At 41.2% G+C, this 16,633-nt stretch overlaps 1 protein-coding gene across 1 annotated transcript in view; it reads right to left on the reverse strand.

The window, feature by feature from the left end:
* The window catches only part of LOC143983521 (complement factor B-like), a 193,858-nt gene that overhangs the window by 63,324 nt on the left and 113,901 nt on the right, over window positions 1-16,633 (reverse strand). The window contains exon 13 of the mRNA XM_077483313.1: window positions 8,607-8,769. Coding sequence (XP_077339439.1) covers window positions 8,607-8,769 — 163 coding nt within the window. The remainder of the gene's footprint in view (window positions 1-8,606; window positions 8,770-16,633) is intronic.

Here is a 16,633-nt window from a genome sequence, read left to right on the forward strand (position 1 = left end):
TTTTTTTTAAGTGCATTTAGCATTTATTTTAATAAAATTATTATAAATGGGATTTTGCTATGTGGGAGTGAGTCCTAGAAATATATAAAAGAATACGACAAAATGATGGGATTAATTTACAGGAACAGTGACCATAAAGGGGATAGTTTGAATGTTTTCTTTGCGGATCATTAAAACAAGAGAAAATGAACTCTGGTGAGTGTGGTGTCTTATGGGGTAGTGGTGAGCATTTTTCACACAGTGGCAGAGGATAGGAAGATTTACCCAACGATTGTGCTGTATTTGTTTCAAATTTATCTTTATTTTATATTATAAAACATACATTCAAAAATTTTCCATTCAGATTTCACATCATTATAAAACATTCCCCATACGCAACAAAAAACATAGCACCAAAAAAAAAAAAAAAAAAGATGCCATTACTAATCCATTCAGTCCCCCACTCTTATATAAATTCCCACAGTTTTCCTGAGGTACTCAATTCCTCCCACTTCTTCCAATATTCCGACATCGGTTTTTCTACATATCCCTCTTGTCTAATCTGTTTCTCCATGAAACTCACCTCGCTCATCTCATAGTTCCACTCTATTATTGTTGGGGCTACTTCCTTTTTCCATTTCTGTGCTATTACGGTTTTAGCTATTGTAGTTATTTGATAATAAAATTCCAACTCCTTTCGTTTTAATTTTTCAGGTGTATGGTAGAATAGTATTGTCTTTATATCAAGATTTATTCTTATATCTGTCAGTTCCTGATATATTTTTATTATCTTACCCCAAAATATTTTTATCTTCCAGCAACTGTACCAAATATGCTCTAGAGTACCCTTCTCCTTCTTACATCTCCAACATAATTCAGAATTCCATTTATTTATTTTATTCATAATCACTGTGCTTCTATACCATCTTAATAGAATTTTATAATTTTTTTCCTGATATTTAATAGCTAAGGGTGTTTTATATATTCCTTCAAATACCTCTCCCCACTCTTTCTCTGTCAACTCCTGTCCTATTTCTTCCTCCCATTTTTTTATTCCTGCTATTTTTTTAATATCCCCACCAGGAAGTAATAAGTTATATATCTTAGCTAATTTCTTATTTGCTTTATCCTTATTTATTGCTATTTGTTCAAATATGGTTGGAGATCTATTGATCATTATCTTTATTGGGTCAATAAATGCCCTCAGCTGTAAATACTGAAACCATTTGTTTTTATACTCTTGCCCCAATTCCTCAAACGTTGGAATATTTCCATCATTTAGGATTTGTATTATCCGGTCATGTTCATCTATATTCCATTTCAAAAATGTATTATCCTTTATAGCTGGCCTAAATTCGGGATTACCAAATAAAGGGGTCATAGGGCCTATTAATGATGATAGTTGTTTTTTCTTTATCATATCATCCCATATTTTTAAAGTTGTTTTTACAAAGATAGGCATTTCCTTCCTCTCTGGTCTTGACTCAGGTTTTATCCATGGCTGGTGTTTTATTTTAGCCCCTAATATGTCTTCTTCCAATTTTATCCATTGCTTGTCTTTTTCATTATGCTGCCAGTCGATTATTCTCATTAGAGAGGCAGCTTGTGAATATTTAAAAAAGTCAGGCAATGCTAATCCACCATTATTTTTCGTTCTAATTAATACCTCCCTGCCTACTCTGGGGGTCTTATGTGCCCATACAAAGCCTTCTACCATTTCTTTCAGATCTTTCATAATTTTTTTTGATGGTATAATGGGTACCGTTTGAAAGATATACAACATAATTGGCAAAATCTCCATCTTTACAATATTTACTCTCCCAAACCATGATTGGGTTATTTTATCATATTTGCCTAGAAGTTTCTTTACCTTCTGAACTGCCAAATTATAATTCATATCTTGCAAAAGTTTTAAATCTCTTGGAATATATACTCCCAGGTATTTTATCGCATCTTGCTTCCATTTAAATGGAAAATTCTTTTGTACAATAGTTTGAACTTTCTCTTCTAATGTAATATTCATTAGTTCAGATTTGTCATAATTTACTTTGAAATTACTAATTTCACCAAATCTCTCAAGTTCTTTTATTAAATTTGGTATAGTAATTATAGGGTTGGTTATATATAAAAGAAGATCATCTGCATAGGCAGCCATCTTATATTCTTTACCTTTGACCTTTATCCCCGTTATATCTTTGTTTGTTCTTATAGCCTCCATGAGATATTCCATCATCATAATATATAAAAGTGGTGATAAGGGGCACCCTTGTCGGGTTCCATTTGATATATTTATATACTTTGATAATATCCCATTTGCTCTCACTTTAGCCCTTGAGTTCTTATATAGGGCCATGATCCTTCCTAACATCTTGGGTCCCATCGCTGTTTGTTTCAATACTTCCTCTAAGAACTGCCATCCCACCCTATCAAATGCCTTTTCGGCATCTATGGCCAATAGGCAGGTAGGGATGGCAGTTCTCTGAGCGTATTCAATCAACGTGCATGTTTTAATGATATTGTCTCTTGTCTCCCTTCCTTTCAGAAACCCCGTTTGTTCCAAGCTTATATTATTTGAAACAATATTCGTTATTCTTTTGGATAATATTTTTGAGAATATTCTTATATCTAAATTGGTCAACGATATAGGTCTATAATTTTTACATAGTGATTGATCTTTTTCAGGTTTTAATATTAGTACTATATGAGCCTCTGTACCTTGTATCGCAAATGGTTGATCTGCAGATATAGAATTAAATGTTACCTTAAGTATGGGTATTATTTGTTCCTTAAATGACTTATAAAATCTAGCAGTGTATCCATCTGGCCCTGGACTTTTCCCCAGAGCAAGTTCTTCAATAGTCTGTTGAATTTCTTCTGTTGTAATTTCTTCCTCCAACCCCTCCATCTTTCCTTTTAAACAGTTGAATATAGCCATTTCCTTTACATATTTTTGTATATTCTCCCCTTTGTTTTCTCCTTCTTTGTGATCCTTACCATCCTTAATATTATATAATTTAGAATAGTATGTATGGAATGTTTCAGATATTTCCTCTGGGTCGTATGTAATTTCCCCATTTGATTTTACAATTTTCTCTATGTAACTTGGGGGTTGTTGCTTTTTTAAGGCTCTGGCTAATATTTTCCCAGGTTTATTTCCAAATTTATACCACTGCGCTCTATTCTTATCCCTCACCCGAAGGGAATCCTCATCAAGCACAGATTGTAATTCCAGTTGTTTTTCCTTTAGTCTAGCTCCATCTCCCATTTTCCTACTTACTTTATGTATTCCTTCTAGTTCTTTAATCTCATATTCCAATTGAGATATTTTTTGTGTTTTTTCTTTTTTTTTCCTTGCCCCGTGCTTGATGAATATTCCCCTCATAACACATTTCAATGTTTCCCATTGAATTGCAGGTGAGGTTTTGTCCCTTTCATGAGTTATCAAAAATTCTTCTATAACTTGTAGTATTTCTGCCACACATTTACTATCTTTAATTAAATTATCATTCAATCTCCATATTCCATTCTTTTTCTTTGTTTCAATCACTGAAATTTCCACATATATTGGGGCATGGTCCGACCAGAGAAATCCCCCTATGTCTGTTACTGGTTTCATCATTAAGCCCTCTTTATTTATAAAAAAATAATCCAATCTATGATATGAATTATGTATATTTGAATAGTATGTATAGTTTTTTTCCTTTTGGTGTTGAGCCCTCCATATATCTGTTAATTGATATTTTTTTAATATGTCCTTAAATTCCTTTATTCTATTGTTATTCTTATTTTTTTTTTGTAGTTGTATATTTGTAGTATCTTTCTTTACATCCATTAGAAAGTTTATATCACCACCCACTATTACCACTCCTTCAACCTTCTTCATTGCGTCCGCTAGGGCTTTTGTACCGCTCTCTATTTGTCCGTAATTAGGGAGATATAAATTAACTATAGTAAATTTTTTTCCATATAGCATAATCTTTATTATTAAAGATCTTCCATCTTTACCTTCATATTTTTGCAATATTTGGACCGGCAAATTCCTATGGAACGCAATTGATACCCCTTTTGATTTGGAATATGGAAAAGTATCATGTAACCATGTATTATAGTTTATATTATTAATTTTAGGTATATGATCTGAGCGAAAATGTGTCTCCTGAAATAACACGATATCTATTTTCTGCTTATGTAGGAAATTTAAAATTTGATTTCTTTTAGCGGGGGAATTAATACCTCTTACATTAAAAGAACAAAACTTCACGCTACCCATAATAAAAAAAAAAAAAAAAAAAAAAAAAAAAAAAAAAAAGAAAAAAAATATACAATAATCTCACTTAAAGTTATCCCACCCTCCCTATACCCACAAGCACATACACACTCAATTATCTACCCTTCTGCACCCACCCTTATGACACCTCTGTTCCCCTAAGATTTGACTATATTAGTCTAACTCACCAATGGTGAGGTCCCTATCTAGGGGGTATTTAAACTGCTGATCCTGATATACTCCCATTTGGCCTATGCAAGCTCTTCACATTCTTCTTCCCTTTTTCATGCTCTATCTCTTTGTTATCCCTCTATTCATATAATTTTTAATATGTCCCTGACTTTAATTTCTAGTCCTTTTATCATTGTTGGGAAATTATCTAAATCCATAGAGAAATAAAAACCTGGGATGGGAAGAGATAAAGAGGAGAGGAAAAAAAAAAAAAAAAAAAAAAACAAAAAAAAAAAAAAAAAAAAACCTGGGGGGGGGGGATGTGAAGGAATTACCATCCACTATATTAGTGTTTATATTGAAATAAAATCCGAAAAAAAAAAAAAAAAAAGGGTGATATTAAATAAATTACTAGTTATTATACCTATTCCCCTATTCATTCCCTCATAATTTATTCTATTTGTTATCCTATCCCCTTATATCCTACCATTCAGTCCCCATCCCCCCCATTATGTGCAATTAAGTGCAATTAAGTGCAAATAGTGTTGTGTCGCCTATATCATTATTATTCCATGTTGTGCGTATCATTTCTATACTTTATCCTTCTTTCTATTTTGTAGTGTTGTTTAACCTATAGTTCTTTTAACACAAAAATATGTTAACACTCCCTCTCCATCACCTCCCATATCCCCCCTCCTCCATCCATCCCCCCTCCCCTCCCTCGTGCCATATCACCTATAAATTACATCACATCTTTGTTGTTCCATATTGTGCATATCATCATTATAATTTATCCACACTTCTAAATTATACTATTGTTTACCCACCCCCCCCCCCTCCTCCATCCATCCCCCCCCCCTCACCCTCAGTCCGCCTATCTTCTCCTCCCAAAGTCTTTGGGCCAGTTTGGTAATGTCACTTCCGCGAGATGCAAGGTCTTCTGAAAGTCATGCAAATCATTTAGATCTCTATAAATAACAGTTTGGCCCTCATACTGGGCTTGCAGTTGAAAAGGAAATCTCCATCTATATTGCACATTCTTTTTTCTTAATTGTTCCAAAAGGGGTTTTAAAGCTCTTCTTTTATCTAACGTTAACTTGGACAGGTCCTGGAAGAAAAGCAAATTTGATCCTTCATATAATATGTGGTTGTTTTTACGCACTGCCGCCATAATTCTCTCCTTAGTTTGAATATAATGGAGTTTACAGATTACATCCCTAGGTTTATTTTCCTCCGATCCTCTTGGACCCGCAGCTCTATGTATCCTATCAATTATCATATCAGCTTTTGATAAGTCCTGTATTATATCCTTAAAGATTTTTTGAACCACTTCAGCGAGTTTTTCTAAAGGCACATTTTCTTTTAATCCTCTTATCCTTATATTACATCTTCTACTTCTATTTTCTTGTTCGTCAATAATATTTACCAATTGCTTTAACTCTATTTCCTGTTCTTGCATTCTTCTCTTTACTTGAATTAGATCTTTTTCCAAGCCTTCAGTCTTTATATTCACCTTTTCTATTTTCTCTTGCATATCTAAAGTAATTGCCTTGATCTCTTGTATTTCTGTTTTATACACATTCTCCAATCTTTGGATATAGTGATCCATATCAACCTTTGTGGGTAAAGAGGTTATATACGTTTTAATGTCCCAGCTTTCTTTCTCTTTCTCCTTTTTACCATCCACTTCTATATCCAATGTGTCTATGGGGGAGCTATTTCTAGGCTGTGTTATCATTTCTTCTCCTAATATTCCAGAAACACCTGAGATCAGTGATGATTCTACAGAATTCAATACTTCCTGGGAGATATGTGTTATCTGCGATGTTTGCATCTGTATCTGAGGCTGCAGTTGCTGGAAAAATTCCTTAATATCAGTAGTTTGAACTTGCGCTTCTGAGCTAAATTTGTTTTTACTATCCTTTTTCTCCTTTTTATTCCCTCCGGAACCAGATGATTTATTTCCCTTTTTTGGCGCCATAGCTATTAGTGATCACCTTTGACCTTGCGCAATATTTCTGAAGGCTTATAACTTTGTGCAATATAGCTTAACCGTGTTGAACCATGCAAAAAAAATCATAGATCGTCATCTCATCGCAAAATAAAAAAAAAAAAAAAAAAAAAAAAAACCATAATACCTCTTCTCTTTCTTCTCCTACAGCTCACTATGCTTTTTTAATGCGTATACATTAGTCCCATAAAACATGAAGAGTAATGCCGGGAAAAAGAGAAAAAATGTTTCAATCACTTCTTCACCCTTGCCTCTATAGGGATTATTCTTATGCTGAGCATATATACAAAAACATAAGCATAGACACTGACATGGTCCTTATTGTACTCACGAGTATCCTGCTCCTTTATTTAGCCCAGTGTCCACTGTGAGTGTATGTGTTTTCTGTTCCTTCTATTCCTTCACAGGAAACTTCTTCCTGATCCTTTATTGATCCTTTATTGATCCTTTATTGCACTGGGGCTGTTTTTTTTTTTTTTTTTCTCTGCTCACCGCTGTTCCGTGCTTTGGCTCCTTGCTCCGTTTGTCCCCGGAGATCCTCGGAGCTTTCCGGAAAGTGCCGATTCCCCCCGAAAGCGCCGATTCCTCCCGAACGTTTCTCGAAGTGATCCGGAGATTCCCGAAGGGTCCCGATGCACCTCCACGCCGTCTGACTCTCCTTACTACTGACGCCGCCAGGAGCTGCCGAGGTGGGTATCCCCTGCCGAGACCGCCTCCTTGGTAGAGACGAGCCGACACTCTGGATCCCTCCTCCTACTCCGGCTATCTCTTCACCAAATCTTCACCGAGTCAGGGTGTTCACTGGGCGCTCCCCGCAATCTCCCAGCAAGTCACCATCCGGATACGTCCTGGGCTCTCCTCCTCCCTTGCTCCGGTCACGGTGCAGACAAAAACCCTTCGTTCAATCTCGGAAAACGCCAAGCAGGTTCAGTATAGTGCTGTGCTGTGCAAATTGCAAGTAAGCTTTTCAAAAGTCCTTTATGTCTGCGTCCAGCACGTTGTAGCCCATAATGATAGCGGTGTAGCAATAGCAATAGAGCAGCGTTATAGCGATACACTACATCAGTGGCTGGGCATATCCAAACGTGTCTCAACCATCAGCACAGCAGTTGCATCTCAGCATTGTGCTTGCAGGCCTCACGGAGCACACCTAATCAGCAGCCCCTCCCCCCTCCATCAGGTGTGATTGTGCTGTATTTGAAGGAAGAATATTGACTGTTGAAATTTATGAATTTATGAAGATATCACTGATGAATATATAGAATAATTTATGAACATTTTAATATCACAGCACCTATAAGATATTTAAGTGCATTATTGCACTACTAGAGAGTATTTATAGTTAGTCTTGTTTGTATTTAAAAGTCTTTGTTTTTTTTATGGTGACAGAAAGTGTATTGTTAACACATTGATGTAGAATAGATATTCTCCAAGGCACAGGGTATTAAAGTGGTTGTAAACCCTTACAAACCACTTTGACCTACAGGTAAACCTAGATTAAGGCTTCCCTGTAGGTCCAAGAAATATCTCCTAAACCTATACGGTTTAGGACAGGGATATGCAATTAGTGGACCTCCAGCTGTTGCAAAACTACAAGTCCCATCATGCCTCTGCCTCTGGGTGTCATGCTTGTGGCTGTCAGAGTCTTGCTATGCCTCATGGGAATTGTAGTTCTGCAACAGCTGGAGGTCCGCTAATTGCATATCTCGCGTTTAGGAGATATTTGCCCATAGACGAGCACAGTGCAGGCGCCCTGAGCGTGGCATCCTCGGTAACGAAGATGCTGCTCGTCTCGGCTCCCGTGCGCACGCCGCGCGTCTCGGCTCCCGTGTGCACGTCATTGAATGACAGCGCCGGAGCTGCGAGACCCACCGAGAAGATGGATGCGGCGGACTACAGGGGACAGCAGTGACATCGCTGGCTCCTGTGTCAGGTAAGTGACACATAATGGGCTACTATGCGATGCATAGTAGTCCATTATGCTTTGCCTTTGCAGGGAATGAAAGAGGAAGTAAACTCATCAGGGTTTACTTCCCCTTTAAGAGTTTTTTTTTTATATATATACATTTTAGTATGACAAGCATTTTCACATTTGCTATCCCATATTGTTATTGTATCAGATTTAAAGATTTGCATGTTACACACACAAGGGAATTCTCTACAAACAAAAAATGATACCTGACTGTTGAAGAAAAGTCAATCTTTTGGCTCAATTCGACAAGAGCCAAATCGTATTCAAAGGATTTTGGAATATTCTTATCTTTTTTGCCGCTGGGATTATAATCTGGATGGCGGTGGATGTTTTGGACTTTTCGTGTAACTTTTGCGCTGTCGGATGGACCTGAAACACAATAAGAATATGACTATTTTAAGCAGAATTAACACTCTCAGTAAAGAAATAGCATTCAAAAGTGCAGAAATAAATGCTTTCTTCTGGAACTCTAAGGCCGCGTACACACAAGAGGATTGTCCGTCCAACTTAGTCCGCTGAAACGTGTTTCAGCGGACAGTCCGCTCGTGTGTGGGCTTCAGCGGACTTTTTCAGCGGACAGTCTGGCGGACTAAGGCTGCGTACACACGAGAGGATTGTCCGTCCAACTTAGTCCGCTGAAACGTGTTTCAGCGTACAATCCGCTCGTGTGTGGGCTTCAGCGGACTTTTTCAGCGGACAGTCTGACGGACTAAGTCTTTCGGAATTTCCGTAATTTTGTCCGTCCAAACTTGGTTTCAGCGGACAGTCCGCTCGTGAGTATGCAAGTTGGACGGACTAAGTATGGCGCATGCTCAGAAAGGATTTACACGGCGAAAGGTTGCATTGCAGTGTATTGGACGTCGTATTTCTAGTCCCGTCGTACGTGCTGTACACGTCATCGCGCAAGCTTTCAGCGGACTGTCTGTTCGTCGTGTGTGGTCAAGTCCGTTCATTTAAAAGTTGGACGGACTGTCTGTCGGATTGTCTGACAAACTTAGTTGGGCAGACAATCCGCCCGTGTGTACGCGGCCTAAGTCTTTCGGAATTTCCGTAATACAGTCCGTCCAACTTTGGTTTCAGCGGACAGTCCGCTCGTGAGTAGGCTAGTTGGACGGACTAAGTATGGCGCATGCTCAGAAAGGATTTACACAGCCGAAGGTTGCATTGCAGTGTATTGGACGTCGTATTTCTAGTCCCGTCGTACGTGCTGTACACGTCATCGCGCAAGCTTTCAGCGGACTGTCTGTTCATCGTGTGTGGTCAAGTCTGTTCATTCAAAAGTAGGACGGACTGTCTGTCGGATTGTCTGACGGACTTAGTTGGACGGACAATCCTCTCGTGTGTACGTGGCCTAAGCAGAAAAGTATGGGCACTAACTACCAATGATAGGGCTATAGTCTTCTCACTGACCACTAATGATTGGGCTACATTCCTCAACTGACCACAAATGATTGGACTACATTCCTACCACTGTCCAGCAATGATGGGGAAACATTTTTCCCACTGACCACCAATGAAAGGGCTTTATTCCTCTGGCCAACCTCCAATGATAAGGCAAAATTCCTCCCACAGACCACCAATGATGGGCCATTATATTCTGACCACTGTCCACCAATGATGGGACTTCCTCCCACTGACCACCAATGAGGGTGCACCATTTTTCACACTGACTAAAGATTCTGGAGCATTTATTAACCCTGCTGAAGCACTTATTACTCCCACTGGCCACTGACGCTGGGGCATTTAGTACTTCAACTGACCACTGACACAAGAAAATGCATTACTTCTACTGACTACTGACACTGAGGCATTTATTATTCCACTGACCACTAATGACAGGGCATTTACAGTTGTGCTCATATGTTTACATACCCTGGCAGAATTTATGATTTCTTGGCCGTTATACTGAGAATATAAATGATAACACAAAAACTTTTCTTTCACTCATAGTTAGTGCTTGGCTGAAGCCATTAATTATCAATCAACTACGTTTTCTCTTCTTAAAGAGGAAGTAAACCCTGATGGGTTTTACTTCCTCTTTGTTTCCCTGCAAAGGTAAAGCATAATGGGCTACTATGCACTGCATAGTAGCCCATTATCTGTCAGTTATCTGACACAGACGCCTGCGATGTCGCCGATGTACCCACTGGCTGGAAGTGTCCATCTTTGCCCCTCTTCCATCTGGGGCCACGAACTCCGGCTCTGCGACTGGCCAGAGTCGCATGACGTCACTCCTGCGCACGCGTGCGGGAGCCGCCAGTAACGGCATGACCCCAGCTAGAAACGGCACAGTGTGCCCTTTCTCAAGTGCTCATGCGCCGAATACATCGGCACATGCGCAGAACAACTCATTGTATGAGGAATTGTAAATATCTCCTAAACCGTGTAGGTTTAGGAGATATTACCAGCACCTACATGTAAGCCTTAATCTAGCCTTTACCATTTTAACATAGTCTTTAACCTTATTCCCCTTTAACATCAATGACAGCTTGAAGTCTTTTGTAGTATTTGTGGATGAGGCTCTTTATCTTCTCAGATGTTAAAGCTGCCCATTCCTCTTGGCAAAAAGCCTCCAGTTCCTGTAAATTCTTGCGCTGTCTTGCATGAACTGCACGTTTGAGATCTCCCCAGAGTGGCTCAATGACATTGAGGTCAGGAAACGGAGATGGCCACTCCAGAACCTTCACTTTATTCTGCTGTAGCCAATGACAGGTGTTTTGGATCATTGTCATGTTGGAATGTCCAAGTACATCCCATGCGCAGCTTCCTGGCTGATGAAAGCAAATGTTCCTCCAGTATTTTTTGATAACATACTGCATTCATCTTGCCAACAATTTTGACCAAATTGCCTGTGCCTTTGTAGCTCTCATATTTCCAAAACATCAGCGATCCACCTCCGTCACTTTCATCATAGGTCTTGCTGACTCCTCTCCAAATGTAGAGTTTATGGTTGTGGCCAAAAAGCTCAATTTTGGTCTCATCACTCCAAATGGCTTTGTGACAGAAGGTTTGAGTCTTGTCTCTGTGCTGTTTGGAGTATTGTAAGTGGGATACTTTGTGGCATTTGCACAGTAATGGCTTTCTTCTGGCGACTCAACCATGCAGCCCATCTTTCTTCAAGTGCCTCCTTAATGTGCATCTTGAAACAGCCACACCACATGTTTTCAGAGAGTCCTGTATTTCACCAGAAGTTATTTGTGGGTTTTTCTTTGCATCTCGAACAATTTTTCTGGCAGTTATGGCTGACATTTTAGTTGGTCTACTTGACCGTGGTTTGGTTTCAATAGCACCCCTCATTTTCCACTTCTTGATTAGAGTTTGAACACTGCTGATTGGCATTCTCAATTCCTTTTGATATCTTTTTATATCCCTTTCCTGTTTTATATAGTTCAACTACCTTTTCCCGCAGATCCTTTCACAATTCTTTTGCTTTCCCCATGACTCAGAATCCAGAAACATCAGTGCAGCACTGGATGAAAGATGCAAGGGTCTGTCAGGAGTCCATAAACTCATTGACCTTTTATACACACACACACACACAGGGCATCAGGCCAAAATCACCAGGGTATGTAAGAAGGCCAGTATGGTGGCCTGTATTCATGGGAGGAGCCCGGAGGGGTATTTAATCAGCCAGTTTGGCTGTGTTCCTTGTCGGGTCCTGTGCACGATACCTGCTACGTCAGAGATCTAGGGCCGACTATTCGATACCATACGTTGTGAGTTCAGTGTTCGTGAGTTCCAATCGTGAGTCCGTGTTACCAGTCCGTCTTGGCTTCGTGAGCGTTCGTGTGTTGTCATTGTCCGAGTATCGCAATAATTGTCGTTGTCGTACAACGCATTTGGTACGGCTGTCGCAGGTAGGGCTTCGGCTCCCATTTCTCATTTCATGCTTTTACTATGTCACTAAAACATGATAGCTTGAACTCACGAACCACTCACAAAACATTTCACTAACGTATTTCCGATCGTGTCGCACGCATTCGTTACCTCAAACATCGCTGCTCCTTAGCCTCTCGAAAGAAGTCGTTGTCACTCATTCGTGACAAATCGATCATGCCACGTCAGGCATTCATTTCGCAGACATTTCATTCATTCGGACTACTCCCTAGTCGTTTCTAAAAAACATTTTTCGAATCGTTCGAATCATTTCTAAAGTTACAGGCGGTTGCTCGTCATGTCAGAAAGTTCTAATCAGTCCGGATCATTTCAAATCATTTCGAATCATTTCAAATCATTTCGAATCATTTCATTCATTTCTGTCATGTACCACGCTCTGATTCGAATCTAGTCGCATCTCCGATGCACCGATTCGCTTCGGTGTGCTCCAGTTTTTCGGCCTCATTTTGGTACATGCTCCAGAGACAGAGTCACTCGCAGGTTCAGGCGCAGTCTCTGATTCTTGTCTTTGTCATGGCATACCATTTCTTCTCACGTATTACGCTCCGTTACGAATCCAGTCGCATTTCAGGTATGCACCAATTCGCCCCGGTGCGCCCAGTTGTTTGGCCTCATTTCGGTACATGCTCCAGAGACAGAGTCACTCGCAGGTTCAGGCGCAGTCCCCGATTCTTGTCTTTGTCATGGCATATCATTTCTTGTCACGTATTACGCTCCGTTACGAATCCAGTCGCATTTCAGGAATGCACCGATTCGCCCCGATGCACCCAGTTGTTTGGCCTCATTTCTGTACATGCTCCAGAGACGGATTCTTTGTCAAATCATCGGTCCAGTCGTAGATTCTTGTCTCTGTCATGGTGTATCATTTCTGTCACTTATTACGCTCCGATTCGAATCCTGTCGCATTTTTCAGATGCACCGATTCATTCCGGTGTGCCCAGCTGTTTGGCCTCATTTCGGTACATGCTCCAGAGACAGGATTTATTTGTCAGTCATGGGCTCACCCTCTGATTTTTGTCTTTGTCATGGGTATAATTTCGTTTCACCTATCACGCTCTGATATGAATAGTCACACCTGTGCACTAAATTCGTCTCGGCGTGCCCCAGGACAGGCCTCATTTCAGTACATGCTCCAGAATCCGTTTCGTGCTCAGTCGCAAGATTACGGCATGACGATCCGGGCCTCTGCCATGGCGGACTCACTCATTTCACTGTCACGTACTGCTCCCCGGTTCGGATCCAGTTGTTCTACAATGTTCTGATCCCTGCCGGGACCTTGCTCATTGGCCTCATTTCACTAATTGCCTCATTTCAGTACATGCTCCAGAGTCCGGTTCGCTGTCAGTTGCGTCTGCGACACGACCGAGTCGCGCCTCTGTCATGGCAGATGTTTAATTTTAAGGCAACGTTTCATTGTGATTGTTTGTCTCATTTCATTTCATTTCAAACTCACCACCCCCTATTAAAGTCACCATTTAGCCAGTTGTCTGTGACAGGTATGGAACTCTCAACTAGTTTGCCTTCATATTTGCAGGTCAGTTGAGTCCAGTAGCATCCGCCATGCACTGATTCGTCTAGGCATGCCCCAGTTGTCTTCACCTCATTTCGTTCTGTGCTCCGCAGTCTAAACTCATCGTTAATCATAACATACCAATTCTTGCCTATATCACGGCAAACATTTCATTTATTTCATTTCACATACTCATCGCTTTATTGACTCGAATCCACTCAAACCAGCAACGCATTGATCCGCACCCCTCATTTCAGCCTTACGGGTATAACTCAACAATTCATATAGGATTCATTTCATACACTCCACGATCGCTTGTGTCAGATGTATCTCATACAACCAATTCATAGGATTCATTTCATACCTACATCCGATTCATATCGGATTCATTTCGGACACATCCAAGTACAACTTCGTGCAATTGTTGCTAGCATGCATCCAATCACAAACGTCCTGCAATCACCGCAAGCACACCCAGGCATAACTTCTTGCAATCGTTGCAAGCACGCATCCAAGCATAGACTTCTTGCAATGGTTGCTAGCACACATCCTAGCATAAACTTTGCAGTTGTCGCTAGCAAGCCCCAGGCACAAACTTATTGCTATCCTTGCTGGCAAACAGTTCTGGCTGGCTCAGTGCATTGCTGGGTAAGGCCTGGATACTTTCCTAACGTACGTAATATAACGGAGTACTATATTGTAGGTAGGTTGATCCAGGGAGAAATCTAATTGCCTCTTGGGGGATCAGGAAGGAATTTTTCCCCTGCTGTAGCTAATTGGAGCATGCTCTGCGGGGGTTTTTTGCCTTCCTCTGGATCAGCTGTGGGTGTAGCATTGGGTGTGTCGGGTTGTGCTATGTTGTTTGTTTAATTGTTGATTTTTGTCGTGGGCTGGGTGGACTTTTGTCTTTTTCGACCTAGCTAACTATGCATCCTAGCATAACTTCTTGCAATCGTAGCAAGCATGCATCCTGGCATAACTTCTTCAGTCTTCGCAAGCACATGCAGTCATACTGCTCACAGCCACTACAAACACATCTCCAGTGACATCAACTCCCTTGCTATCGTTGTAAGCACACATTTAAGTGCAACACTTGCTATCATGGCTAGGCGCGCAACTTAGCATATCGTTGCAAGCACTTTCGGTAGCACTCAGCCACACATAATTTTCAGCGGTACTCATTTGGCCACTTGGCCCCAGTGGCATTTTCATACGAGCCACTCGCCGTTCCTGAGGGTCATTTCTTCCTTAGGACAGTTGAGTTCAGCTTCCGTTCTACACCAGATGTCAAGTTGCCACACGCAGCTGGCTTCTTCTCGTAACACTATCAGGCTATATCTAGCCAGCATCCAGCATTTCTATCCTTACAGGACCACGGTGAGCCATCTCTGTTTACGGCCCATAGAGTAAGATCCCCTCTACCTGGTATCCAGAAGCATCAGCCCGTAGCTAATGCCAAATGCTTGCCCATCACAACTGCCACCTTCAGGGACATGCAAAATATCCTCGCACGCCAGCTTCCCCCTTGACAAGCTGACACTATCAGGTCAGTTTTTCAACACTTCACCCATACACAGGGGTATACCTAGAAGCAGCTTCAGTCTGTTTTGAGAATGCTCAGTTCTGCAATATGGTCATTCCCCAGGGTTGATCTTTATGTCATGCTTCCGGTCTTCCCCTCCCAGATTCAGGACCCCTGTCAGATCCTTAATCTGGATGCTGCGGATCTTTCAATGTCAGAGGTTCCGTACTACGTAGATCGGTATATCAATGTTCATACCGTCTATCTCGCCCCTATCACCCCAGGTAGTGACAGATGTAGCGACCATCACAGGCTTCACTGCAATTTTTTTGGCCACCATTGGTATACAGGACATGGCCTCCAGAAATATTCCTAAAACCCCCGGTTTACCCGGATTTCTTCCCTCTTTAGCTACACCCCGTCATGGCAGCTCTGTCCCATAGTAACAGCCGCACAGCTCTAGAGTCATTACTGGACAGGGCAAACTATGGCCTTCACCACCGACAACCAGCAGAGATTATTGCAAAGATAGGTCTAAATCCCTAGCAGTCATGTCCTTCCTGTGTAGGCTGGTACAGCTGTCATTATAAATTCAGTTTAAAGTTGACTGTACATTGCTCCCGGGCTAGAGAAATCTTGCAGCAGATGCGCTGTCGTGTTTAACTACACCTTCTTTGCACAGGTGCCAGGAACCGATCCAGTATCAGCCATTATCCTTGGTCAGTCTCGGCTAAACCCCTGTTTAGCACAACATCTGCAAACAGCGACCAAGCTCGTCAACATCTCACGTTCTCGCAACACCGTCAACCTACCAGATGGCCTGGAGGGCCTTCAAAAAATTCCTGCCCCAACAGTCGGACTCCAGTCCCCTTCTTCCTTTCTCGTCAAGCCCTTGAGTACTGGTCAGTTTATGAAACACATGAGGGTACTTCTACGCAACTTTCACCTGAACCCTATCCGGTACTCCTGTCACTCCTTCCGCATTGGGGCAGCCTCAGCAGCATCCCGTCACGGGGTCCTAGACCATGTCATTGAAAGGCTAGGCAGGTGGGAGTCTGCCTGCTTCGCCCGGTACAGCCACAATCCGCAAGTGGAAATGGCTCAGGCACTTATTAAACTCACTCAATGATCAAACTCAATTAATAAAGAACTATCCCCTACCAGAATGTTTTTGCCCCCTTATTTTGGTATACCGTACGTTAGACCAAGGCACACTTTCAGGTCCATTTCAAGTGGTAAATTTGTGTTAACCCTGTTTGTCATCCTTATCCGTACCGGCCATAGGGTTCTGAACCATAAGTAAG

The sequence above is a fragment of the Lithobates pipiens genome, unplaced genomic scaffold (assembly GCF_037356315.1).
Source record: "Lithobates pipiens isolate NorthernLeopardFrog02 unplaced genomic scaffold, aLitPip1_a1.2 Scaffold_1, whole genome shotgun sequence".
In the NCBI taxonomy this organism is placed as follows: Eukaryota; Metazoa; Chordata; class Amphibia; order Anura; family Ranidae; genus Lithobates; species Lithobates pipiens.